The 27,389-nt window shown below is 40.1% G+C and overlaps 1 protein-coding gene across 11 annotated transcripts in view; it reads right to left on the bottom strand.

Annotated features, from left to right (window-relative positions):
• The window catches only part of dnmt3bb.1 (DNA (cytosine-5-)-methyltransferase 3 beta, duplicate b.1), a 334,528-nt gene that overhangs the window by 153,282 nt on the left and 153,857 nt on the right, over positions 1–27,389 (bottom strand). For 10 of the 11 annotated variants that reach the window (XM_043710533.1, XM_043710530.1, XM_043710539.1 and 7 more), the window contains one exon: positions 24,674–24,823. The exons of the other annotated variant lie outside the window; for it this stretch is intronic. In XM_043710533.1, the coding sequence (XP_043566468.1) occupies positions 24,674–24,823 (150 nt within the window). The remainder of the gene's footprint in view (positions 1–24,673; positions 24,824–27,389) is intronic. 11 annotated transcript variants of the gene reach the window in all.

Below are 27,389 nucleotides of genomic sequence, written 5' to 3'. Positions count from 1 at the left end.
GAGGATTGCAAATGTGGTTCCCCTGCTCAAGAAGGGAAGTAGAGACAACCCTGGTAATTATAGACCAGTGAGCCTTACTTCAGTTGTTGGTAAAGTGTTGGAAAAGGTTATATGAGGTAGGATTTATAATCATCTAGAAAAGAATAATTTGATTAGGGATAGTCAGCACAGTTTTGTGAAGGGTAGGTCGTGCCTCACAAACCTTATTGAGTTCTTTGAGAAGGTGACCAGAGAAGATAGATGAGAGCAAACTGGTTGATGTGGTGTATATGGATTTCAGCAAGGCATTCGATAAGGTTCCCCACAGTCGGCTTTTGTACAAATTACGGAGGAATGGGATTGTGGGAGATATAGCAGTTTGAATAAGTAATTGGCTTGCTGAAAGAAAACAGAGGGTGGTGGTTGATGGGAAATGTTCATCCTGGAGTCCAGTTACTAGTGGTGTACCACAAGGGTCGGTGTTGGGTCCACTGCTGTTCCGTCATTTTTATAAACGACCTGGATGAGGGCGGGTTAGTAAATTTGCAGACGACACAAAGGTCGGTGGAGTGGTGGATAGTGACAAAGGATGTTGTAGGTTACAGAGAGACATAGATAAGCTGCAGAGCTGGGCTGAAAGGTGGCAAATGGAGTTTAATGCGGACAAGTGTGAGGTGATTCACTTTGGTCAGAGTAACCGGAATGCAAAGTACTGGGCTAATGGTAAGATTCTTGGTAGTGTAGATGAGCAGAGAGATCTCAGTGGTCAAGTACACAGATCCTTGAAAGTTGCCACCCAGGTTGACAGGGTTGTTAAGAAGGCATACACAGTGTTTTAACTTTTATTAATAGAGGGATCGAGTTCCGGAACCATGAGGTTATGCTACAGCTGTACAAAACTCTGGTGCGGCCACACTGGAGTATTGTGTACAGTTCTGGTCACCGCATTATAAGAAGGATGTGGAAGCTTTGGAAAGGGTGCAGAGGAGATTTATTAGGATGTTGCCTGGTATGGACAGAAGGTCTTACGAGGAAAGGCTGAGGGGCTTGAGGCTGTTTTCATTAGAGAGAAGAAGGTTGAGAGGTGACTTAATAGAGAATATAAGACAATCAGAGGGTTAGATAGGGTGGACAGGGAGAGCCTTTTTCCAAGTATGGTGACGGCGAGCACGAGGGGACATAGCTTTAAATTGAGGGGTGACAGATATAGGACAGATGTCAGGGGTAGTTTCTTTACTCAGAGAGTAGTAAAGGTATGGAATGCTTTGCCTGCTTTAAGTACATTTAAGTCGTCATTGGACAAGCATATGGACGTACATGGAATAGTGTAGTTTAGATGGGCTTCAGACTGGTATGATAGGTCGGCTCAACTTTGAGGGCCAAAAGGGCCTGTATTGCACTGTAATGTTCTATGTTCTATATTAATGGATAGAGGATTGGCTGACTGGCCAAAGGTACAGTCAGGTTAATGGGGTGTTTTACAGGATGGCAGCTAGTAACTAGTGAGGCTCTGCAGACGTCAGTCAATGTGGGACCACAACTATTCACATTATATATTAACAATCTGGATATGGAAGCTAAGGGTATTGTTGCTAAGTTTGCAGATGATACAAAGATAGGAGGAGGGACAAGTAATGTTGAGGAAGCAGGAGGCTGCAGAAGGACATGGATGAGTTAAGAGAGTGGCAAAGAAGTGTCTGATGGATCACAATATGGAAAAGTGTGAGATTCTGCACTTTGGTAGGAAGAATAAAAGCATACATTATGTTCTAAATGGGGAAATGCTTTGGAAATCTAAAGCACAAAGGGACTGAGGAATTCCAGTTCAGGATTCTGTTAAGGTTAGTCAGTAGGTTCAGTCGGCAGTTAGGAAGGCAAATACTATTTTGGGAGTCATTTTGAGAGAGCTATAAGACAAAAGCAGAGATGTGCTGCTGAGGCTATATAAGACTCTGGTCAGATCGCATTTGGAATATTGTGAGCAGTTTCGGGCCCCATATCTAAGGAAGAATGTACTGGCCTTAGAGGGGGTCCAGAGAAGGTTCACAAGCATGATCCTGGGAATAAAGAGATTGTCATTTGAGGAGGAGTTGAGGACTGTGGGTCTGTGTTTGATAGAGTTTAGAAGAATGAAGAAGGTTCTCATTGAAACTGGCAGAATATTGACAGGCCTGGACACAGTGAACATGGAGAAGATGTTTCCACTGGTCGGAAAAGCTAGGACCAGAGGGCACTGCTTCAGAGTGAAGGGATGACCCTTCAGAACAGAGACAAAGAGGAATTTCTTCATCTAGAAATTGGTGATTCTGCAGAAGGCTGTAGAGGCCAAGTCATTGAATGTATTTAAGACAGAGATATATATGTGTTCTTGATCAGTAAGGGGCTCAAGGATTACGGGGAGAAGACTGGAGTATACAGTATATTCAAAGCAGATATGTGTAGATTTCTAAATACCAATGATGTAAAGGGATATGTAGATAGTGTGGGATTATGGATTTGAAGTGATGATCAGCAATGATCATATTAAGTGCCAAAGAAGTCTCTTCAGACCAAAAGCCTTACTCTCATTCCTATGCTCCTGAGTACTCAAAGGCTTTAACTAATCGAAGATTCATCCATTTGACAGAGGTAAATATGAACCCAAATCTCCAATAACGAAGACTGCATCCCTATTCATGCTGTAAAATGGATAGCATGCCACAGCAGTAACAATTACTCATTGCTTGTGTTGTGTTACACTGCCTGTTAGGCTTGGTATTACATCAATGAGAAAGCAAGACACCAAAGTAAAATAATACAGCAAGAAACTAGTACTGAGTTTCTCAAATCATGGAGCTGCAATAAGCATTGTCGTATTAAGAAGACACTCGGAGGAATATAGGACTGCTGTTAAATCTTACATTATGATTTTTTTTATTCTGATGTAGATATGCTCATTTGATGCTCTACCAAATTTTTGAAATTACTGATGGAATTATGTTATCTTGATAAGCTGTCAACCATAGATATTTGTCCGATAACCTGTTTGCTTTTGAGATACGGCAAAAATCAAAATCAAAATCATGTCTTCTCTAGTTCTCAAATACCTATCAATACTTTCAATATCTAACTTTTGAGAAGCAAATGATCCTATTGTCTCATTGAATTCTCCCACCCCAGCAATCAATAAGCTCATATATTTATATCTCAAAGGAGGAGTTACCTCGCAACCTTTCACCTAATCATGAAAGTACTGGTATGGACAAATTTCTAAATGCAAATATGTGATTTTCCTCAGAAGCAATCACCTGAAATCTCATCTAATCTATATCTTTTAAAGTAATGTTGCATTTGCACCTTTGTATAAAGTATACATCTGTTCCTACGTCTTATGGTCTTATCAGGAAACCATGGAAACAGGGAAAAAGCACAATGCATTTTTAAGTAAAGCTGAGCAATAAAAAATGTAAGATGGTTTATCTTGTTAATAGATTTTGCCAGATCAATTTAATGTTAGTTTTAGATGCACCAACTGAAGCATTATAACTTTATGCTATCGTGATACTGGGCTTCTCTTAGAAAGAAGTCACCGGAAATGAAAATCAGAAGAGTTGTAAAACAGGTGGCTGATTTGCTACTGTGATAGCATAAAACAGGTAATAGCATTATTGGACTAAGTCAATAATAGCTCCTTTGGAAAGAAGTTCACTCAGCCCACCTTTTAGATATCAAAGTACCATATGTAACAAGAATGTGTCCTCCATAATGCTGCTGTTTGATCTTTAGTAGACATGCACACAGTATATGATGTCAACTATGAAATACAAATACTTACAGGCTAATCAAGTAAGAAAAGAGAACTTTAAAAATAAATACTAGGCTGATCTTATCCAAATCAGTTACATGTCAGTTTGTCATGTTGAGGGAGGGTTTTTCTTCACAAGACCTATCAAGCTTTTTAAACGATTGTCCCTAACTCTCCACACTCCACTCATCTGATGCTAGCCTGATTTTCTCACTTGTCATAATAACCCTAGATGGCTTCTGCGCCTTGTAATCACTCAATTGGTACAGCTCACCCTTTCCCCATTGGAACTAACAATAACACTATGCCAGGCACTCATTCAATCCCTCACTTTGTCTCATTCCAGAAGAAAACAAACTATAATAAGACACAAAGAGCCAGGAGGGTGGTCGGTGCCCAATATTCAGTTACTCACTTCCTACAAGGAGACAGTCCTGACCATGTCCACCCAACTGGCCATCTGACCACTTACAAGTCCCTCGATTATTATTGAAGCTGCTCTAAATGCACAAAACCATGACGTCCCTGACTGAGGACTACTCCCCTTAGACTTTGAGATATGGCCATTTGCATGAAGCACATGCAATGTCTTACAGAGTACATGAATAGAACATAGTGCAATTGTGAGATTGACATAGTATGTGCTGTACAACAATATATCCACCCCTTGAATGATGACTGCAGACAACCACAATGAGCTGCCTGATTTTATGTCAATGTTAAAAGGCAATTACAAGACAGGGGTACTGTGATTGTTTACTCTCTGGCTGAAGGGACAATCTGCAAAAAGGCAAGGCAAGGTAGGAATGCTGTGAGCTCAAGGAGCTCAATGTAAGTGAGCGCTAAGAGAGCAAGCATGGATCCCTAAGAAGCAGCCTAGTGTGATGAGTATCAGTCCCTGTGCGCAAATTGTCCTTGCAGCAGCGCTGCAATGGAAGATGCCAGTGTAGCACTGTAAAGCACTGAAGTGCAGAAGTGTAGTGTAAGTGGATGAAAGATGTGCTGCAATGATGCGGTGAGGTTGGTATAGGTCATACACTAGTGGCCATGGATATGGGTGCACACAAGTGCTGCATGTGAAATATGCTCCGTGATTTTTGTGCTAGTATCCAAGATGGTGGTCCAGAGGAGCAAATTGCAAGCTGGAGTCACCGGCTTCCAGAGTCGCTCTGGCTTTCATGTCAGGAACTCTCAATATCTTGTTTCAATCCAGCAGTTGCAAAAATGGGAAACTGCAAATTAATGAAGCAATATTAGAAAGCAATCAGGGTGATAATGAATGTTTGCCCATACAAATAGATCTCTCACCTCTTAATAGTGAGAATCTCATTTCATTATCTAACACTTGGAAAATTGGACTTTTTGATCTCGATGTTGGGAAAGTCCTCACCACACATCTCATCCAATTTTCCCAAATTTCTCATCATAACCCACATCTTTCAGGAGCTGGGAAGATTTCATCCCATATGACAGATGAAACCCAGTGTATTAATACAGAACATATGATGAAATGACAAAATGTCCTATCTAACGGGTAGACTACTATTAAATAGATAGCCCAGCAAGTGTAACTTATCCACAATTTCCAGCACTTGGAAGAATTTGCGAAATATGATGTCTTATTTAAAAAGTGTCAGGATATGTTATATTTGGATATGACTGCCAAATCCTTTAATTATCTGCAGTGAGTTACAAAGCCCAACAATCTTAAACTGATAGAAAAAGTTAACTACGGAGAATTAGGTATCCGCTACGTTTGCAAGAACAACCTTTACATAGTTAATCCAGATTTATACAGTAACTTTCTGGAAATGAAAGTAAAGTAAAATATGCCATAAATATTACAGTAGGTTTAAAAAAGATATTTATAATAAGCTGAAAGATTGCTTATAAGTGTTCTAGTGCATACACAGAAATGATTAAACCCAATTATCAACTATTAACATTTTACTTGACCATGCTTGAAGGTATTATGTATTGCTGTACAGTTTTGCTTCTCCATTCCAAATTTCATCTCAAGAAAATTTTTGTTTTGTAGAGAAGAATTTCTATCACTAACATTGAAGATACTCCACAAACAAAGCAACTATGAAAAGGAATAATCTTGGAGACCACAGGTTTAGGGTTCTGATGTAGGTTTAGTGAGCGGCACGGTGGCACAGTGGTTAGCACTGTTGCCTCACAGCGCCAGAGATCCGGGTTCAATTCCCGCCTCAGGTGACTGACTGTGTGGAGTTTGCACGTTCTCCCCGTGTCTGCGTGGATTTCCTCCGGGTGCTCCGGTTTCCTCCCACAGTCCAAAGATGTGCAGGTCAGGTGAATTGGCCATGCTAAATTGCCCGTAGTGTTAGGTAAGGGGTAAATGTAGGGATATGGGTGGGTTGCGCTTCGGCGGGTCGGTGTGGACTTGTTGGGCCGAAGGGCCTGTTTCCACACTGTAATGTAATCTAATCTAATCTATTCAAGTTCTTTAGTTTGAAAACCTTCCAGAAACTGATTATGGACTAATTAATAGCAGACAATGTTCTAGATTATATCTTCTAATTCCTTTTCAGATCAAAGCAATATTCTGATATGTTGACAGCAAAAAATGTGCTCAATTGCAATACCATCACAGAAGCCAAACAAGGAGGGACATGTACATTCTCAGAAAGCTTGAATTGTTGAATGCTTCACCAAGTATTGTCAAGAATTGTAATATCTGCTGACAAACCCTTACCTCACTCATTCTAAAATGGAGAAATTAATTCAAACATTTTAAAATATTACCAACTACAATACAGATATCCATCAACTATTTTGGTTTAAAAAATAGTAAGTGGAACACACTTAGTTTTCATTTCCTGTTAGCTTACTAGGTAAAAAACAAAGGCTTTCATTTGGATCCATAAATTAAATGCAAGTATTAGTTAAAAATATTATCTTGGCATATTAGCTTGTTGGTGTACTGAATAATATTATATCAGGTTTAGGGAGACAATGGTTCATTATCCAATTTCATGTTTCAAACTACAAGTAAACACTAAAAAACTGGAGATAAAAGAGCAAATCTCTGGTTACTAGGAATCATTCAAAATACAGTGCTGCAGGAGTGGTTGACAAGATAACCTTAAATCAAACTGATTGCCACATTCCTGTCAGGGACAAGCTGTACACTTTGAAGTAAATCTGACCATAAGTAAGTGCTGTTCTGTATGTCTGCCTACTCATTAAGCTGCTTTATGTCGAGTGAGTGAAAATGTCTGTTAGGGACAAAGAAGAGTTGTGAGAAATTAAATGTTCAGCTAATCGTTAAGTCAGTGGTGGGAGGGGCAAAGTTATTATTTCAAACTGTTATGTCAAAAAATGAGCATGCCCCATTTTAGCAGAGTGACTCTGAACTAACCAATTAAAATCATAACAAAGTCATGTAACTTCTTGCAAACTTGATCAATATCTATCAATTTCATTTGTTTTCTACAACATAATATTATTCAATATATCAACAAGTTAACATGCCAAGATAATATTTTGAACTACTACTTGTAATTTAATTCAGGATCAAAACGAGTACTTTATTCACCCAGTGAGCTAATTGGAAATAAAAACTAAATGTATTCCACTTATTTTTTAATAATATTCTAAAATGCCTGGAATTTTTCAATTTTAGAATGAGCGAAGTAAGGGTTTGTCAGCAGCTTATAAAGTTCTTGGATGTACTTGGTGAAGTATTAAACCACTTAAGCTTTCAGAGAAAGTACATGTCCCTCCTTGTTTGGCTTCTATGGGATTTCGATGATATTGCAATTGAGCACAAATTTCTGCTGTCGACAGAAGAGAATGTTTATGTTGCTTTGATCTTAAAAGAAATTAGAAGATATAATCTAGAACACTGTCTGCTATTAATTAGTCCAAATTAAGTTTCTGGAATGTTTCAACTAAAGAACTTGATCTGCTACAACTCGCCTACCATCACAATACGTCCACGGCAGATGCCATCTTCCTGGCCCTACACTTATCCCTGGAACATCTGGATAACAAGGACACCTAGGTCAGACTCCTATTTATTGACTTTAGCTCTGCCATCAACACCATAATTCCAACAAAACTCACCTCCTAACTCAGAGACCTAAGATTCTGCTTTCAACCCTGCAACTGAATCCTCAACTCCTGACCTGCAGACTTGCAATCAGTAAGAATAGGCAGCACCATGACCTCTACAATAATCCTCAACACCAAAAGGCTGCATACTCAGCCCCTTACGCTCCTCCCTAAACACTCACAACTGTGTGGCCAAACCCTATTTACGAATTTGCTGATGACACTACCATAGCAGATCGGATCGGAAATGAGACAGAGTACAGGAAAGAGATAGGTAGCTAAGTGGCATGGTGTAAAGACAACAAACTCTCCCTCAATGTCAGCAAAACAAAGAAGCTGCACACCCGTGTCTACATCAACGGTACTGAGGTGGAGATAGTCAAGAGTTTCAAGTTCTTAGGAGTAAATGCCACCAACGATCTAGCCTGCTCCATCCATGTTGATGCTACAGTCAAGAAGGCACACCAAAACCTCTACTACCTCAGAAGGTTAAGGAAATTCGGCATGTCCACAATGACTCTTACCAATTGTTATAGGTGCACCAGAGAAAGCATCCTATCCAGATGCATAAAGGCTTGGTACGACAACTGCTCTGCCCAAGGCTGTATGAAATTATAAAGTGTTGTCAACGCAGCCCAGTCCATCAGAAAAATTAGCTTTGCTTCCATTGGCTCTGTTGATATTTCCCACAGCCTCCGGAAAGCAGCCAACATAATCAAAGATCCATCTCACCTCAGTTAAACTTTCTTCCACCCTCTTCTAACGGGCAGACATACAAACGTTTGAAAACATGTACCAACAGATTTAAGAACAGCTTGTTCCCTGCTGTAAACAGACTTATGAATGGACCTCTCATATATTAGAGGTGATCATTCTCTACACTTTCTTTGTAACTGTTCCACTATATTCTGCATTAAGTTCTATTACCCTGATGTATTTATGTTTGGTTGGCACACAAACAACACTTTTGACTGTATCCTGGTATATGTGACAATAATAAATCAAATTGCATTGGTTAAGCTCCATCTACCATTTCTCTGCACAGCTTTCCAACTGACTTATATCCTGTTCTATCCTTTGACAACCTTCCTCATTATCTGTAAATCTACCAATATGTCTGTCACCTGCACACACACATAATATATATATATAAAAAATAAATGACATAGGTCCCAGCACTGATCCTTGTGGAACACCACAGATCACAAATTTCCAGACAGAAAAATATTGCTCGACAATGACCATCTGTCTTTTATGACCAAGACAATTTTGTATCCAATTTACGAACTCACTGTGGATCCCATGTGACAATCTTTGGGACCAGCCCACCATGAGAGACCTGGACAAATGTTTTAGTAAAGTTTGCATAGGTAACACCCACTGCTCTAAACTCATCAATCATCTTCAACACTTCCTCAAAAACAATCAAAGTTGTGAGATAAGACTTCCCGTGTACAAAGCTATGTTGACTATTTCTAATAAGTTCTTTCTTCTCCAATTATTGCCCCACCACTAACATAGGGCTCATTGGCCTACAATTTGCTGGTTTATCACTGATGCCCTTCTTAAACACATTGAATAACATTGGCTGTTCTGCATCCTTCTGGGACCTTGTCTGTGGTTAAAGAGGACACAAAAGTTTCTGTCAGGGCACTAGCAATCTCCTTGTTTGCCTCCTTTAATATCCTGGGATAGATTCCATCAGGCCGTGGAGTCTTATCTACCTTAATGTTTTTCAAGGTACCCACACTTCCTCCTTCTTAAGATCAACATGCCCCAGAATATCAACATACACCCCTCCCTCCTCAATCTTACCATCATCCACGTCTTCCTCCTTGGTGAATACCAATGCAAACTATTCACTCAGGACCTCACCCATTTCCTCAGGCTCTACACATAAATTCCCTCCTTTGTCCATGAGTGGACCTATCCCTTTCCCAGCTACTCTCATTCTCCTCATGTACGTATAAAATAACTTGGAATTTCTCTTAATCTACTTGCCAAGGACACTTCATGGCACCTAATGCCTTGTTTAAGTTCTTTCCTGCTTCCTTTATATTCCTCAAGGGCCTGATTTCAGTTCCCCAAACCTTACATATGCTTCGTTCTTCTTTTTGACTAAATTTTCAATATCTCACAGCATACAGGGTTCATGAGTCTTGCCATCTTTATCTTTCATCCTCACAGGAACATGCTGGCCCTGAGCTCTAATTAAGTGGCCTTTAAAAGATTCCCACATGTCAAACGTGAATTTACCCTCAAACAACCACCTCCAATCTAATTTCTCCAGGAGGAGCAACTGAACATAGTTGTTCATGGCACTTTAAAGAACAGAAAATGTGCTTCAGCTGAATGGATTTTGTATGAGATCTTCTGTGTCAGTTCATCGGCAACTATACTGGTTTGGAAATTGTTGGTGTTCTTTAGATGGCCACCACAATGTTGCCATAATGATTAGAATATTGAAATAATGTTTCTTTATCTGTTGATAGACACTTCTGAAATTTATCCGGTGAGTGTTGGATTTGCTGGGCTGAAGCTTACGTCATTTTGGCCAAGTATGAATTGTTTTGGTTCCTTTTGGAGGGTTTCTTGCCTTAAGGCTTGGTGAAAGTTCTTGCTGTATTTTATCAATGCATGATCTAAACCCCCTACCACCACCACCTCCATCCCACCCCCGCCTATCAAATTTCTCTTCTTTCTCCAAATTTGCAGGCAGGGTTGTGAAAGTCCTACTGGGATGAGATTTTGCACAGTTGCAACATCCTCTTCCCCATGACCAGTATAGCAGACCACAAAACTAGACCTGGTCAGTACAGTCTCCGCCGTCTGGAGGAATGTGTAACAATATAAGAAGATGGTGACTACCCTCCTCTGCCAGCATGAGTGAATCATCATCTTCTCTCTATCATCTCACATGATCGCTGCTACTGTACCCAGCTGCCACCAAAGCTTGTGCTGTACCTTAAGGAAGGCAATAGCCTAATGGTATTATCACTGGACTGTTAATTTAGAAACCCAAATAATATTCTGGGGATTCGGTTCAAATTCCCCCACTCCAGATAATAGAACATGAATTCAATAAAAATCTGAAATTAAGAGTATAACAATGCCCAGGAATCCATTGCTGATTGTCGGGAAAAAACCCACCTGGTTCACTACTGTTTTTTAGGGAGGGAAATTGTCATCCTTACCCAGTCTGGCTTAAACGTGACTCCAGACCCACAGCGATGTACTTGACTCTTAACTGCCCTCTGGGTAATTAGGGATGGGCAGTACATGTTGACCTAGCCAGCAACACCCACATCTCATGGCTTTGTGTCTGGCGTCAAGGCAATATGTCAGTACTGTGAGTTTGCTATCTCTGGCTGAGGGTGAAAAGGGGCAAAAAGACAAGGCAATGCAAGGCAGGGAGCATGCACTGAGATGTTGGCATCAGTGTCCAAAATGGACATCCTTTGGAGCACATGGTGAGATAATTCCACATTGAGAATCCTTGACCTCTACCTTGTTTGACACATTTGGTAAGACAAAAAGCTGAATATTAATGAGATAAGTTGTGGACTTAATAAGGCATTTAACAGGGTGAATCTCCCTTTTTTGAAAGCTCACTGCTGCCTAATACAAAACTTGCATCACCATTTGACAAATGCATAAAAGATATGTAAGCTGTTCCTGGTGTTGAGATGAGCTTCACTGGACATCCTGTATGCACTGGTCACAAATCTTGCCATTGCCCACATCAATCAGCCCCCTTTAAAATTTGGCCCACTGATGTTAACCACAACCAGTGATTCTTGGCAGCAACAGTTAGCAAGCAGACTGCCATTAGATTTATCTAATGGAACAAACTGCAGTGCACCATTGCAGAAAAAAGGGCACAGATGAAGTTTTATCAGAAGCGTAACCAAAGAATACTTAGGACATCATCCAAGCTTCTAATTTGCCACAGGTCCCAAGAATCATTGACTGTACTCACACTTTGACTGCATGCTCTGCACGCAGACACTGAAAGATTCAAGAACAAGAAGTGCAACCACTTACAGCTTGTGTATATCCAAAGGAAGCATATCATACAGGTCTCTCCATGGGGTCCCTACAGATCCCTCCCTGTCATTAATCATGATGCCTTTGCTCTGCATCAGTCCTCAGTTCTCCTGTTTTCCACCCAGACCACTGGATGTCAGTCTGGCTGTTTGCGAACCAGACTAAACTGTGATTGTTAGCTCACAACAACCATTCGGAAGTACTACAATCAAAACAGAGCAAGCCACTCGTATTAAAAAACAGAAGTTAAGCTGGCTGGACAGGTCTGGGTTTCCCTACGAAGCAAAGGGCAAGAGAAACGACAGGCAGCAATGCTACCAGTTGTCAGAGCTTTGTGTCAGCAAATTATAAACAAACAGTTGAGCTAAATCATCCTACCCACTAAGGCATTAAGAGACATTCCTTTAACCTAGTTCACAAAAGGCTTCACCTTCAACACCAATTCGGTACAATAAACTGTTACAAGACAGCAAACTAACTGAAAATGTTTCATATCTCAATTCTTAACAGTTTAATAATATCAACCATGCACAAACCCTTAGTTTTCATCTCCTTTGCCGTTTGCATTTTCTGGCATTTCCACGTTGGCAACTGCATGGAAAGTGTAAGACTGCGGAACCTCCACTGAAGGCACTCGAGATGGACATAGTATGTGACCTTGGAGATTAAACTGCAGCGTTTTGGGAACAACTGGATTGTCTGGCTAAGCTGGCTCCAATACAAGTATGGGTTCAAAGGCTGGTGGAGGTACAAGTATGCTGGCAGTTTGAAAGAGAACAGCATCTCACTCTCCTGTAATTCCAGTTCCAAGAAACAGTGACAGAACACCACCTTAGGACTGCACTGGTGTGCACAAGAACAGACACCAGAAATAAGTTAACACACTCTTGATGTTTTAAATTCAGATGAGATGCTGAAACCAGGCTGACGACTGCCAATTAAAGGTTTCATTAACAATTCAGATGGATCAAACACCAACTGCCCTGCTGCATATACCCTAGGTTCCGTAGCAGATTGCATTATCCCTGTGCTCCTCTGGCATACCCACTCCCAAGTTAGAGATGGACTCATCCATAGCATTTTACATTGTCCAGACTTTGTGATCTGCCAAATATGTCAGTGTTTTAATCCTATGCATCAGGCTCTGGATGTGTGCTTCGCCACTAACAAACTGCATCAACCCTTTGCATTTGCTTCTGTATTTGCTCCAAACTTGTATTGGTAAATCACCCAGTGCAGATCCCTCAAACTAATACACTCGACTACGCAGATCGAAGTTTCGTAGCCGGTGCCTGCAAAGAAAGGGTGAAATACACTAATGAAGATTCTCCTTTGTTTCCTCTGCTCTAATCTGGTCTTCTAAATCTGCTGGATATGTAAAGCAAATATTGGATCAGATTTAGTTGTTAGAGGCAGGATGTAAAGACAAATGAGGCTAACCCAAAGGAGCTCCATTTTGTTTTAAGAAGTCTGTATAGAAAGAAATTTACTTAAGTAGAAAAAAGGTGCCAATACAAAGTCAGGCAGGATATTAAACAGGCAACCATACTGATTCCATTGGTTTGCTCTATTGCCCCTAAATCTTTGTTACCTCTTCAGGCAAAGCTGACATCTCAGATGAATTTTGTCGATGGGAAAATACTGAACTGACCTACTTTCTGATTTAATGAGTCTTGAAGGTAACTTGACCCTCTCTCCACTGCCTTGAAGTAAGTAAGGAGCAATTCTTCTCTGAATAAACAAAAAAAAACTGCAAATGCTGGAAATCAGAAACAAAAACAGAAATTGCTGGAAAAACTCAGCAGATCTGACAGTATCTGTAGAGAGAAAGTAAAGTTGATATTTCAGGTCATCAACCCTTCTTCAGAACTGTTCTGAGTTTATGCAGCAATTTCTGTTTTTGTGTTGATGAGAGTAATGTATTTGATGTAGTTTACATGGACTTTAACAAGGCTTTTGATAAAGTCCCTCATGGCAGACTAGTCAAGAAAGTCAGAGCACATGGGATCCAAAGCACAGGGACACACTGAATCCAAAATTGGCTGAAGAGGAGGAAGTAGAGGGTGATGGTGAGGAATGGTTTTGTGACTTGAAGTCTGTTACCATTGGAGCACTACAGGGCTGAGTGCTGAGGTCTTGGTGTTTGTGGTGCACAATAATGATTTGGACTTAAATGTAAGGAGTATGATTAAGAACTTCACAGATTACACAAAAATTGATAGGATGATATACAGTGAGGAGGACAGCCATACACAGCAAAAGTATATCAACAGACTAGTTGGATTGGCATTACAGTGGCAAACGGAATTCAACTCAGAAAAGTATGAGATAATGCACTTGGAGAGGGTGAACAAGTCAATGGAAGGACCATGGAAAGTACTGAAGATCAGAGGGACCTTGGTGTGCATATCCACAATCCCTGAAGTTAGCAGAGTAGTTTGATAAGGCTTTTAGAATGGCAAAAGGGATACTCACCTTTATTAGCCAAGGCACAAGATAAAAGAGTAAAGAGGTTGTGCCAGAATTATATAAATCGCTGATAAGGCCATGTGCAAATTGCTGCATGCTATTCTGGTCATTAAATTACAAGGACGTGATCACACTAGAAAATGTGAGAAGGAGACTTACCAGGATGCTGTCAGGGCTGGAGGGTCTGAGACATGAAGAAAGATTTGAAAGGCTGGATTTGTTTTCTACAAAGCAGCAAACTTGAGAGGAGATTAATATAGCTGTATAAGATTATGAGGGGCAAAGAGAGGATACACAGAAAAGCACTATTTCCACAGTAGAGGAGTCAATATCAAGGGGGACAAATTTAAGGTAAATGGTAGAAGGTTAAAAAAAGAATGTGCTTCATTCAGAGGGTGGTGGGAGTGTGGAATTCAATACCTGAAAAGTATGTGCGTGGGGAGGGATTTGAATCAGAAACTCTTGCAATATGTAAGCAGTGTTTAAACAATCACATGCATTGTCACAGCCTCCAGGGTTATTGGACAAAAATTGGAAAATGAAAATAAAGTGTAATCAGATATTTCTTGACTGCCATGGACACAATGGACCAAATGTTGTTCTTGTACTGTAAACCTGTACGGGTCTCTGAGGCCAATAACAACACTGTGATACTCAATTATAAGTGGTTCATTTTTCTGTCCGCTTTTAAGATCCTTCTTCAAAACAATCTCTTTGAGAAAACTTTTAGTCACATCCCAAGTAGTAACTCCTTCTTTGGCTGAGTGTAATTTTTAAAAAAATCTGACTGCATTTCTATTAAAACATAAAGTTATATAGTATGGAAACAGACCCTTTGGTCCAACCTGTCCATGCCGATCAGACATCCTCATCTGACCTAGTCCCATTTTCCAGCATTTGGCTCATATCCCTCTCAATGCTTCCTATTCATTTATCTATCCAGATGTCTTTTAAATGTTGCAGTTGTACCTGCCTCCACTACTTCTGGGGCAGCTCATTCCAAATATGCACCACCCTCTGACTACCTCTCAGGTCCTTTTTAAATCTTTCTACTCTCACCTTAAACGTTTATCCTCTAGTTTTGGATTCCCCATCCTCGGAAAAAGATTTTGGCAATTCACCCTATCCATGCGCCTCATGTTTGCATAACCCTCTAAAGTTACCCATCAACCTTCAACACTCCAAAGAAAAAAAACCCAGCCTACTCAGCTTCTTCCTGTAAGTCAAACATGCTTGTAAATCATTTCTGAACCCTCTCAAATTTAACAACATCCTTCCTATAGAAGGATGACCAGAATTATATACAGTATGCTAAAAGTGGCCTCACAATTGTACTGTATAGCTGCAATAGGACATTCCATGTCCTGTATTCAGTGTTCTGACCAAGCATACCAAACGCCTTCTTCACCATGCTGTTTACCTGCATCTTTGGATGTTTTTAAATGGTGAATGTGCCAGATGCAAGTTGTTGCTATAAATCAAATCATTTGCATTCAGAGCAGAAATGAAATGAAAATATGAGCATAAATAGCCCTCTTTAAAATCCAACATGCATTTTAACTATTCTCAAATGTATTGTATCTGGCATGCAATGCAAAAGGTTGATTTCCTTGGTTTTGGATAGTCAACAGTGAGTCTCGAACAATGAAGAATGGAACTTAAAACTGTAACCCTGATTCTCCAATTCACAATCCATACAAGCACTAGGGATGCTGATTCCTTGAATCATAAGTATATAGTAAGAAGCAAATCATTTCCCATTTATTCTGATAGTTAGATTTTACAAGCATATCTATCTGATTGCCAAATTTTAGTACAAATAATGGAAGAGTTACTATTTTATGTAAACATATTCACATCAGAGAGTATATGAAGATGCTGATTAAATCTGTCACCTATCACCATTCTTACTGAAACTCAGTGGTGAGATCTAATTTTAGTGAGAATAGGTCACAATAACCACAGTAGTATACCACAAAGCAGGAAATGCATCAGCAATGCAAAAGTAAAACAACTTTCAGTCAAAATTAAATCTCTATCTTTTCCATTCAAAATATAGAACATGAAATTTAATGCTATGCTACCAGAATGAAATGCAATTCAGGGTTAACACCACAAATAATTAAACAACAAAGCCAGCAGGGTGAATTTCCTTATTATTTCATGGATACATAATGCTGCTGGAGTTGCTTAGAGTCATGAAAACTCAAATGAAAATGATTTCTGCATCTGTCATCATGAAATCATTTTTGTCCAAGTGTATTCAATTTTTTAGACATGTTCCATGATCCATTCCTCCTGCCCCTGCTGGGCCCAGTTGCATAGATATAGACAATAGACATTAGGTGCAGGAGTAGGCCATTCTGCCCTTCGAGCCAGCACCACCATTCATTATATATGGTGATCATCCTCAATCAGATATGTCACATTAATCATGACAGTATACTGTTTAATCTAGACCCAAAAGGGCTACCTAACTTCCCTCTGGCTCTGATCAAGGTTGAGTTGAGGAGCTGTACTTTGTCACAAAGCTAGACCCTTTTTTTGCTAAAAGCTGTTCCTTGGCTCAAGGATACTCTGTCCTTGATTTTTTAAGAGGGGCAATAAACCAGCCCGGGCTCTGATCAGTCTGGTTTGGTACAGAGATTAAAGGCTATTGAGAGGCCTTTTTGTTTATATGTAAACACATGAGACTTCAGGCCAAATTGGTCATGTTTTAGAAGTGACCTGTATAATGAAAGGGAAGTGGCCAGCTCTTTAGCTGAGCTGAGCAGTTTAGTTCAGTCCAGAACTGGTTGGGAGTTCAACAGTGAGCTGTGTGGAAACAAACTCTCTTTCTCTCTCTCTCTCTGTGCTCTTCTATCGTCAAACTATAAACATGTGTTCCATTTGTACTGGTTTTTAAGGGGGTTTGCTTATTGGGACTGTTGTGTACATTCGGAAAAGCATAATTAAGTCTAGTTTGGATAAACTGAGTTCTGTCGGGGCTCTTTATTCTGTTCTTTGTGTTTCATTGTGTAATTTTGTGAATAAATATTTGTCTGTTTTAAAATCTAGTAGTCAACCTAGCCTACTCACTCCGGATAATTTGCACTGTACACTTACCGAAACAAATTGCAAAGTTATGGTCTAGACTGTCTGCTTAAGAATATTTTGAGTGGCCTGGCCTAATCCATAACAACTTCCCAGACTCAAGCTAGACACACAATCCATGAATGGCAAAGGTGAGGGATGCAAATGCTGAAGATTAGATTCAAGAGTGTGGTGCTGGAAAAGCACAGCGGGTCAGGCAGTATCTGAGGTGCAGGAGAGATGTTTTGGGGGAAAAGCTCTTCATCAGGAATTACCCTTGACACAATCCATGAATGATCACACAAACTATTTTTGCCATTTCACATTTGTGCCAGATTTGCAGTACAACTCATATTCCGGTGAGGAATATGGGTCAGTTGGAAGAATAGATCTTAGTTCTTCAACGCTGTACCCCTGCTCCAAACAGTGTTTCTGAGAGACCCCTAAACTTCATATATTAATGCTCTCTCATCCTTAACATGCTATTTCAGTCCCCCACATAAACACCATGCCACCTCAATGTCCCAGATTAGCCATTCCCCCTTTATGCATCCTCCATACAAACCAATCAATTTGCACAATGTACAGTCCTCAGCTCCATGCAGCACCAACAGAAAATATTTCAATTCCTTTTGTTAAACAAAAAAACTCTCATCATCTAATAAAAGCCTTCATATAATTGCTGAAGAAAAATCTGTATCCTTCCATATTAAAAAAAATGTAATACATTTAGAGCCATCAGCTTTTGTCAATAAAGCAAAAACGTCAAAGGAACTGTGTTAATGCATCTTGAAATTATCAAGCATTCTCTAATGACTGGAACTTACATTGCCAAGTTTCAACCCAGCCAAGTATATGATGGTGGCCACAATTTATCCAAGCAATAGATTTCTCTCTGAGAAGGAAACAACAGCAGGTGTTCATTTCAGTTTCAAAGCAGAGTCCCTGTCAATCAAGGAAGCAGGTGGCTAGATTTTTTTCCAAATGTAGGTTTCCTAACTATCCTCCATCTAAGTGTCAACCCCATCATTTTGAATATCATTCAGAGCCATACAAATGGCAACAGAAGAGGTGGGAGCACGTGGCCACAGGTCATTTTGCAATACTTTTGACTGGATTATTGGACTCTCTCTTTTAGGAATGGGCTAAATGTGTCCAGCCACAACAATACTCAAGGAGTTCAAAAGTATCCAGGACCAAACCAGTTTACCTAATTTGCAAGATTATCACCTGGTTCATTCATTATTCACTGAATCACTTCAACAATGTTTATCTGATCTAATGAAAGAGCACATTTCTGTGATCTCTCCCTCCAAGACGTTGAAGTGCCTGTGTTGGACAGAGGTGGACAAAGTCAGAAGTCACATGACACCAAGTTTTGGTCAAACAGGTTTGTTTGAAATCATAAGCTTTTTGGAGCGCTGCACCTTCATCACCTACAAGATGTGGCAACCTCCCAGCCTCATGGCTCTGTCGTGATGACCTCCCAGCCTGGTTAATGTTGTGCCTTTATTTAAGAATGGCTGTTACAAGAAGCCTGGGAACTATAGACTAGTGAGTCTGACATCAGTGGTGGGTTAAGTTGTTTTTGGGGAATCTGAGAAATAGGATTTACATGTACTTGGACAGGCAAGGACTGATTAGGGATAGCATAGCTTTGTGCGTTGGAAATCGTGTCTCATAAACTTGATTGAGCTTTTTCAGGAGGCAACCAAAACAATTGCTGAGGGCAGAGTGGTAGACGTTATCTATGTTGACTTTTGTATTGCCTTTGACAAGGTTTCACGCGGTACACTAATGAGTAAAGTTAGATCATTGGGATGCAGGGAGAGATTGCCAATTAGACAGCAGCAGAGTAGGACCTTCAGCTGGAGCTCATCCACTCCATCCACTCTTCTTCTTTCTCTTCTCTTTTTCTTCTTCCTGGTGCTTTTTTGCCTTCTTCTCCTTTTTTCTTCACTTCGATTCCCAGCCTCCAATGATGACCTCTGGCATGGAGCAATGTTCCCTGGTCTCCGGTGACTATTCTTGGTGATGACACTCAGCCTGGTGCAGAAGTCTGTTAAGCATGATGTGGCATCCTCCTGGCCTGGTGCAGCCACCTCCTCCCACAGGGGGTCTCGGTGTGGTGACCTCTCAGCATGGTGAAGCGGTCTCCTGGCATGGTGTGACAACTTCCCAGCCTCCTGGCCTTTGCGTGCTGACCTGCCAGCCTGGTGCAGTGGCCTCCTCCCGGCATCCTGGCAACTTTTGGGCCTCCTGTAGCGGCCTCCTGACGTGGCAGTGTAAAGTCAATGCCAAGGCCTTAGTGTGGAATTGAATCTACGTGCCAGTGTGATCAGCTGTACTGAACTCTTTTCTGTAATGCTGGACATTTTATTTCTGTACTGTCTAAAATCTTCTAACTAAAGAAGCTGTGCCTAGGTACTTTAGTTTCTAAGACAGCACTGTAATTAGTGATGTATAAGTCTTTCACTATATTCATTGAGTATACGTGACAATAAAGGCTATTCTATTCTATTCCAGATACAAAACTGGCTTCACAGCAGGAGACAGAGGGTGGTAGTGGACGGGAGGCCTGTGACCAGCAGTGTTCCGCAGGATGCTGGGTCCACTGTTGTTTGTCATTTATATGGACGAGAATTTAGGAGGCATGGTTAGCAAGTTTGTGGATCACACCAAAACTGGTGGTATAGTCATCAGTGAAGAAGAAGTTTACAAAGGGATCTTGACCTCTTGGACCAATGGGCAGAGGATTGACAGGTGGACTTTAATTTGGATAAATGAGAGGTATTGCATTTTGGCAAAATAAACAAGGGCAGGATTTATACAGTTAATGATAGGGCCCTGGGTAGTGTTGTTGAACAGAGACCTAGTGGTCCAGGTGCATAGTTCTTTTAAAGTGGCATCACAGGTAGACAGGTGGTAAAGAAGGTGTTCAGCATGCTTGCCTTCACTGTCCAGATCATATGACATAGGAGCAGAAATTAGGTCATTCAGCCCATCGAGGCTGCTCCACCATTCAATCATGGCTGATAAGTTTCTCAACCCCATTCTCCCGCTTTCTCCCCATAACCCTTGATACCCAAGAACCTATCTATCTCAGTCTTAAATATACTCAATGACCTGGCCTCCACAGCCTTCTGTGGCAACGAATTCCATAGATTCATGACTCTCTGGCTAAGGAAGGTTCTCCTTCTCTCCATTCTAAAAGGTCCTAGTCTCTCCTATAAATGGAAATATCTTCCCCTCTTTACTCTGTCCATGCCATTCAATGTTCTGAATGTTTCAATTCAATTCTCTCTCATCTTTCTAAACTCCATTGAACGTTCCTCATCTTTTAAGCTTTTCATTCCTGGGACCATTCTCTGAACACGCTCCAGGGCCAGGACATCCTTCCTGAGACAGAGGAGTATAGGAGTTGGAACATCATATAGAGGTTGTACAGGATGTTGGTGTGGCCATTTTTGGGATAGGTCTACAGTTCTGGTCATCCTGCTATAGAAAGGATATTATTAAATTGAAGGGGATTCAGAAAAGATTTATGAAGCTGTTGCCAGAACTGGAGGGTGTGAGTTGTAAGGAAAAGCTGGGTAGGCCAGTATTTTTTTCACTGCAGCATAGGAGGTTGAGGGGTGACCTTACAGGGGTTTATAAAATCATGAGGGGCACCGATAATGAGAATAGCAAAATCTTTTCCCTAGGGCGAGGGAGTTCAAAGCTAGGGACTATATTTTTAAGGAAAAAGGATTTAAAGGGGACCCAAAAGGCAACGTTTTCATAGGAGGGTGGGTCGTATGTGGAATAAATTGTCAGAGAAAGTAATAGGTGCAGGTACAGTTACATCATTTAAAAGACATTTGGATAGGTACACGAATAGGAAAGGTTTAGAGGGATTTGTGAGTTTGACTGAAAGATCTGTTTCTGTGCTATATGACTCTATGACCTCTCAGCCTTTATAATTTGTTTCTTTTCCATAATTCTTCTCTTGATTTTATCCTGAAATTTATCACCTTTTTTTTACTTTTTCACAAGTATGACAACTGAAAAGAGTGATACACAACAAGTCGAATGCTCTTGTCATGCAGACATGCCTGCCAATTGAAAAGCCAGCAAGGGACCAGTGCTGCTCCTTGTAGAGAAGGCCCGTTGAAGCACCTGCCCAAATAGACAATGGTGAGGTCACCAGTTGGCCTTTGTCTGGATTGGAGACCGAGGGGGGCAGAAGGTCCTGTTCAACAAGTGCTGCCAGCTAATCAAAGGGCAACATCATCGAGGTAACCTTAGCTGCTGGTGGAGGTGCACCTCCAAATTCCAGGAACCCAGGACAACGATAAGTGAGGTGAGAGTCATGAGGGTTTCTCAGGTTGTGGGATCTTAGGAAAAAAAGGTGCAGGGTTGTCAAAAATAATAGCAGGGAATAGATCGCAGTGGGTAACTTCGAAGCAACCTCCAGACCCTCAATTAGGCACTGATTAACTTTGATGACAGGTGTCAAATTGTTGTAGTTGTTGTGACTTCTGTATGGCCTGCCACGACAGGCCTGCCTGTACCTGTATTAAACCCTGATGTGGAGGTGACGGTGTTGGATTGAGGTAGACAAAGTCAGAAGTCATACAGCACTAGGTTATAGTCCAACAGCTTTATTTGAAATCACCGCTTGAAATCCGGTGAAGTCGTGACTTGATGAAGGAGCAGCGCTCCGAAAGCTTGTGATTTCAAATAAACATGTTTGCCTCTGGAACCTAGTGTAATGTGACTTCTGACTGGGTTAAACCCTGCAGCAATTGGCTTATGTCCTGTAGTGGTCCATCACTAGCTAATTAAGGCCCTAATTGGCGACAGGCCCGCCAGAACATAGTTCTGACAAATGCAGGAAGGTTTGGGTATGTAGCCACTCCACCTAATCAGATTCCTTTACCAGTCCCAGGCTTGCCACATCTGGGTGCAGAAGATTCTGTCAAAGAATAGAACATCGAAACAACAGATGTCCATGAATGGATCTGATGGTATTTCTATGACATTTCATAAATGTCAAGTTAAACTAATGGCAGAAGGTAGATAGTTTGATTATCTTCGGATTTTCACTGTATTCACAAAAGACAAACCCTTGTCTCTATTGGAGGCTACCTCTAGCTGAAAGAAAGTAATTACCACTTGAGAAACTGGATCCAAAAGCCTGAATTGTATTCTTGATTTTAATTTCAATTATTTGGCAAGCAAACACCAAAAGATATTATAAATTGCATACAAGCACAACAACATAATTAAAAGATTTATTATTTTGTGAACATTAACAGTTAAAGGATAGTCATAGCAATCCAACTTAGAAGTGTTGTCAGATAAATACTGCAAACTTGCATTCACTTGCAGCATTATACCATTATGAACAGACATTGTAATATAAGCCCAGCATTAATTTTAATTTGGTATCTCTCTATCTATCCTCAGTGAGTAGCAACAGCACCTTTATAGAAAATTTTTTTGGAAAATCTGAAAATGCTCAAGTCAATTTGATAAGAGAAGCAACTCGAACAGAAAATGAAACCTGCATCAACAATGAAGGTGATACAGTATTCACTAGTACACAGATGGCAAAACAAACTACGTCCTCTCTTGGCATTTTACGGATTTGTTTGTTATGCCTCTTCATAAAAGGTATCCCTGGAAGAGGTTTTTAACAATTCGCTTGTGATCGTATTTAATCATGCACGATATGAAATTTTAGAAATAATTTACACTCCATGATAATTGTTTACTTTAGATCCTGGTTTTCACAAACACATATCAAATTTACCTGCAAGACTCTGGAAGTACATGTGCAAATTAAAAAAAAATACTTGTTTTGCAGTTGCATATCTACTGCACAATGTGCGACCAAACATCCTCTTCACACTTCACAATAGCATTCTGAGAGACTGGATGAGCTCGGGTTGTTTTCTTTGGAGAAAGTGAGGTCTGCAGGTGCTGGAGATCAGAGTCAAGAGTGTGTTGCTGGAAAGGCACAGCAGGTGAGGCAGCATCCGAAGAGCAGGAGAATCGACATTTTGGGCTAGAACCATTCATCAGGAATTCCTGATGAAGGGCTGAGGCCCAATATGTCGATTCTCCTGCTCCTCGGCTGCTACCTGACCTGCTGTGCTTTTCCAACAACACACTCTCGTTTTCTTTGGAGCAGAGAAAGCGGACAAAGGACCTGACTGAAGTGTATAAAATTGTGAGGGACACAAACAAAGGTGATAGGAAGCAGCTGTTCCCCTTAATTGAAGGGTCAGGAAGAAGAGAATATAATTTTAATGTGGAAAGCAAGTGGTTTTGAGAGAAAACCTTCTTCTGAGGAAAATTGTTTTTACCCAGGTAGTGGTTGAGAGTCTGAAATGCATTGCCTGAGAGGGCAGTTGATTGGGGTAACCTTAGTAATCATAAAGTTATTGGATGACTTGAAATGCCATAACATACAAGGCTTCGGACCCAGTTTTGGAAAGTGGGACCTGTGTAAATTTGGTGTAGTTTTGGAGTGCAGACTCGATGGACTGAAGGGTCTGTTCAATACTTTATAGCACTATGATTCTATAATATTAATGTCCTTTAATCAAGTATTTGAGTCTTGAGAAACAGGTTCTGGGAAATTTCATGTTTTAAAGTCAGGCAGGAAGGCAAGAATCAGAACCTCTATGAATGACAAATTCTTCCCTTGTATGAAATGTAATTTCTATGTAGTCATAGCGATAGGTGTTCCTTTACCCCGAAGTGAAAACAAACTGAATTTATTCTGGGTGCTTCCTTGTAGAACCGAATGAGGTATTGCTGGGCTTACAAATGATTAATTGTTAACCTATGTTCTCCAGCAATTCAGGAGCTCTAAGACAAATGACAAAACCAGTATCAGCATGGATTAGGTACTGTTTTAACTTTGAAGCAGAAAGTACTAAACATAATAAAAATGGCACTACATATTTTGAAAATAATCTGCATTTTATGCAATACCATCTCTAGTCCCAAATATGCATCATCATCATCTAAATGTACCTTTAAGAAGCAGTTTCTCTTTGAATGGTTCAATTTTAGTTGCAGGTTTCATTCTGCATGGAAATATTCCAAAAGTAATTGCTATCCTTATAACTAATTATCAATATCATATCTATTTTGAGGACAAATTAACTCAATAATTAATAATAGAAATTATTTAACAAAAAAGTATTGTTTCAATGGACATACATTACACACAGTTTATGTACATACCAATGAACTGTTCATGTCCTTTTTTGGTTTCATATTATTATCTTCTTTCTTTTTTTTGTGGCGAAAGGAAATTCCTGCCTGGAAAATTATACGTGGCGCTGGCCTTTGTCTGAGACTGCTTTCCCAACCTGATACTCCTCGTCGTTTTGCCTATGGGCAACATACAGCTATTAAAACACAGGTTTCAAGTGGGCTCTGGTTAGCTTCTTTGCGCTAAATAAGGGCAATCATGTATCTCAGTGCCCAAAATGGAAAATAAAACAAAAACATGGAACAGGACTGTAGTAGAGATTATTTTTCTGTTATTAAGTAAGATGAAGGGCCAAGACGTATTGTGCAGAATATCATCGAGGTTCAAAAGAGAAGACAAGGTAATTTTGAACAGACAGCAGATGATAGCAAATTTGTGTTTCAAATTGCAGGAAGAAGAAAAGACCCACGAAAGCAAGGAGTTCCACAGTTAAAGTAAGAGCAAAGAAACTGCAGATGCTTGATATCTGAAATAAGAACAGAATGTGTTGGAGAACGTCAGGTCTGGCAACATCCATGGTCAAAGAAACAGACTCATTGTGAGTTCAATATGACCCTCAGATGGAACTGTCCCATACTGGACTCAAAATGTAACCCTGCTTATCTCTCCACAGTTGCAGCTCGACCTGATGAGCTTCTCCAGCATTCTCTGCTTTTATTACCATTGTTAAAGTATATTGGGAAAGAATGTGATATAGTCAGAGACTTACGCAGAGAAACATATCTTGATACTAATGTTATGTTTTTCAAGCAGCAGGAAATGCTAGATGATGGCAAATTTGCAGCTTGGAAGAAAGAGAACTTCACAGAAGCATAGACCATATTATAATCAATAAAATAGAGGTAAGTGAGTTTGTGATTAGACACGGGTTAGAGCTGCAGCAGAGAGAACGACCACCTATCGGTATTCAGAATTTCCTGCTATCACAATTACGTGAGACAGGTGTTAGAAGAGCTTCCCAAACTACAGGAACAATAGTCAAGTCTGAGATCAATTTGCATTTCACAGTAAATTAAGAAAGATTGAGAGGAAAAAAATTCAATAAGAGAAAACCATTGTTCCTGTAGGTAACTGCAGCAATCAGAAAGAGGAGAATTCTTTTTGAAGTGAAAAGAGACATTGAGGCCAAGAATATCACCAGGCACAGAAGAAGCAAAGGTGAAAGCATCAACGGTATGAGGAAGGAGCTGTAGGTTAGATGTACAAGAGCCATTAATATATCAGACATGTGAAGTCAAATCCATTTAGTGCCATAATATAACATCTGTTTGCCATTAAGGTAGTGTTTTAATTGAACCAGCATTATTACTAACATAACTTTATGTCTTAAGCAATCGTATGTTGCATAAAACTAAAACATTGCACTGTACAGGAAATATTAAGTTGCTTAATGGCAAGGGCCTTTTAATAGTAAGTATATTCTCCTCAACTCAAAAGACCCACTGCTTCCACCTCTTTAATATCACCCATCTCAAGCTTTGTCATATTATCTGCTGCCAAAATTATCATCCACCTCCAAACCAAAAATCAAATTGCTTTCTATCCTTTATTTTCCATACAATTTAGCCAATTTAAAATTAAAGGCACTGGACCCAACTCATGCTAAGTCCTCTTCAAATAATAATACTGTGTTCACTGGATTACATCAGTTGTCAGTTACATCAATACCCCCAATTTAAATGCTTCACCTTTGTTTAAGTCATCCCACAGCCACATTCCTCCCCATTTTTCTAGCATACTCAACCCCTACAACTTTCCAAAAACTTGGCATTCTTTTGAACTTTGGCCTTTTATGACTTGAATATGGTCAATCACAGCTTGAAAGAAAAAGCCACCAGATAGCTGGTGTCTGTGGGAAGGTAATATTTTGACAAAGAAAGCTTTTATGATTTGTTCAGTTCAGATATGGACTGCAAAGACACTATTGCAATAAATGGCACTTTTCACCACCTGGAAATAACCTGAGGAAAGATTGCTACAGGCAATGCATTGTAATTATTGTAGGAGAATGCACACATTTATGATGACTTCCTAGTGAAGAACAACCTCTTGATACATTGCTCCTCAAAAAAAACTGAACTCGAGGTATGTCGATTTCACAAACAGTGGACTGTCTTTGCAAAACTTTCCTGAACTCCCAAGTTTCCAACCATCTACTTCTTTTGTCACTCTTCTTCCTCCAAACAGACAGACTGGTACAATGTCCCGTAACTTGAGAGCTGAATTTTCTGACTGTTTAGAATCCAAAACAATTTAAAACTTTACAAATTCCAATAGCCAAATATGAAAAATCCAACAAAGTAAACTGCAAATTGTTTACAAATCTGGTTGTTTGTTGATGAGTGTCCACCTAAATAGTTCTTTGTGCCTATAAGGCTAGATGGGTCCATCGCTTAATCCAATTTCTGCTTTTTCCAGAGCAAGTGACATTAAGGTCTTATTTTATATTTGTTGATGGGATGGAGGCATAGCTGCCAGTTGCCAGTTGTACTTCCTTAATTGCCCTCAAGAACAATTAGGAATTAATCATGTTGCTGTATGTGATGTCACATGTAGATTGAACAAGGTGAAAATGATTGATTTCCATTGCTAAGGCATGAGCAGGGGCCCTCTTGCAGCATAATGGTAATGTCCCTACCATGGACCAGAAGGCCCAAGTTCAAATCCCATCTGCTCCAGAGGTGT

Source organism: Chiloscyllium plagiosum, chromosome 20, assembly GCF_004010195.1.
Source record: "Chiloscyllium plagiosum isolate BGI_BamShark_2017 chromosome 20, ASM401019v2, whole genome shotgun sequence".
Taxonomy (NCBI): Eukaryota; Metazoa; Chordata; class Chondrichthyes; order Orectolobiformes; family Hemiscylliidae; genus Chiloscyllium; species Chiloscyllium plagiosum.
This window is presented reverse-complemented; position numbering and strand designations above follow the sequence as displayed.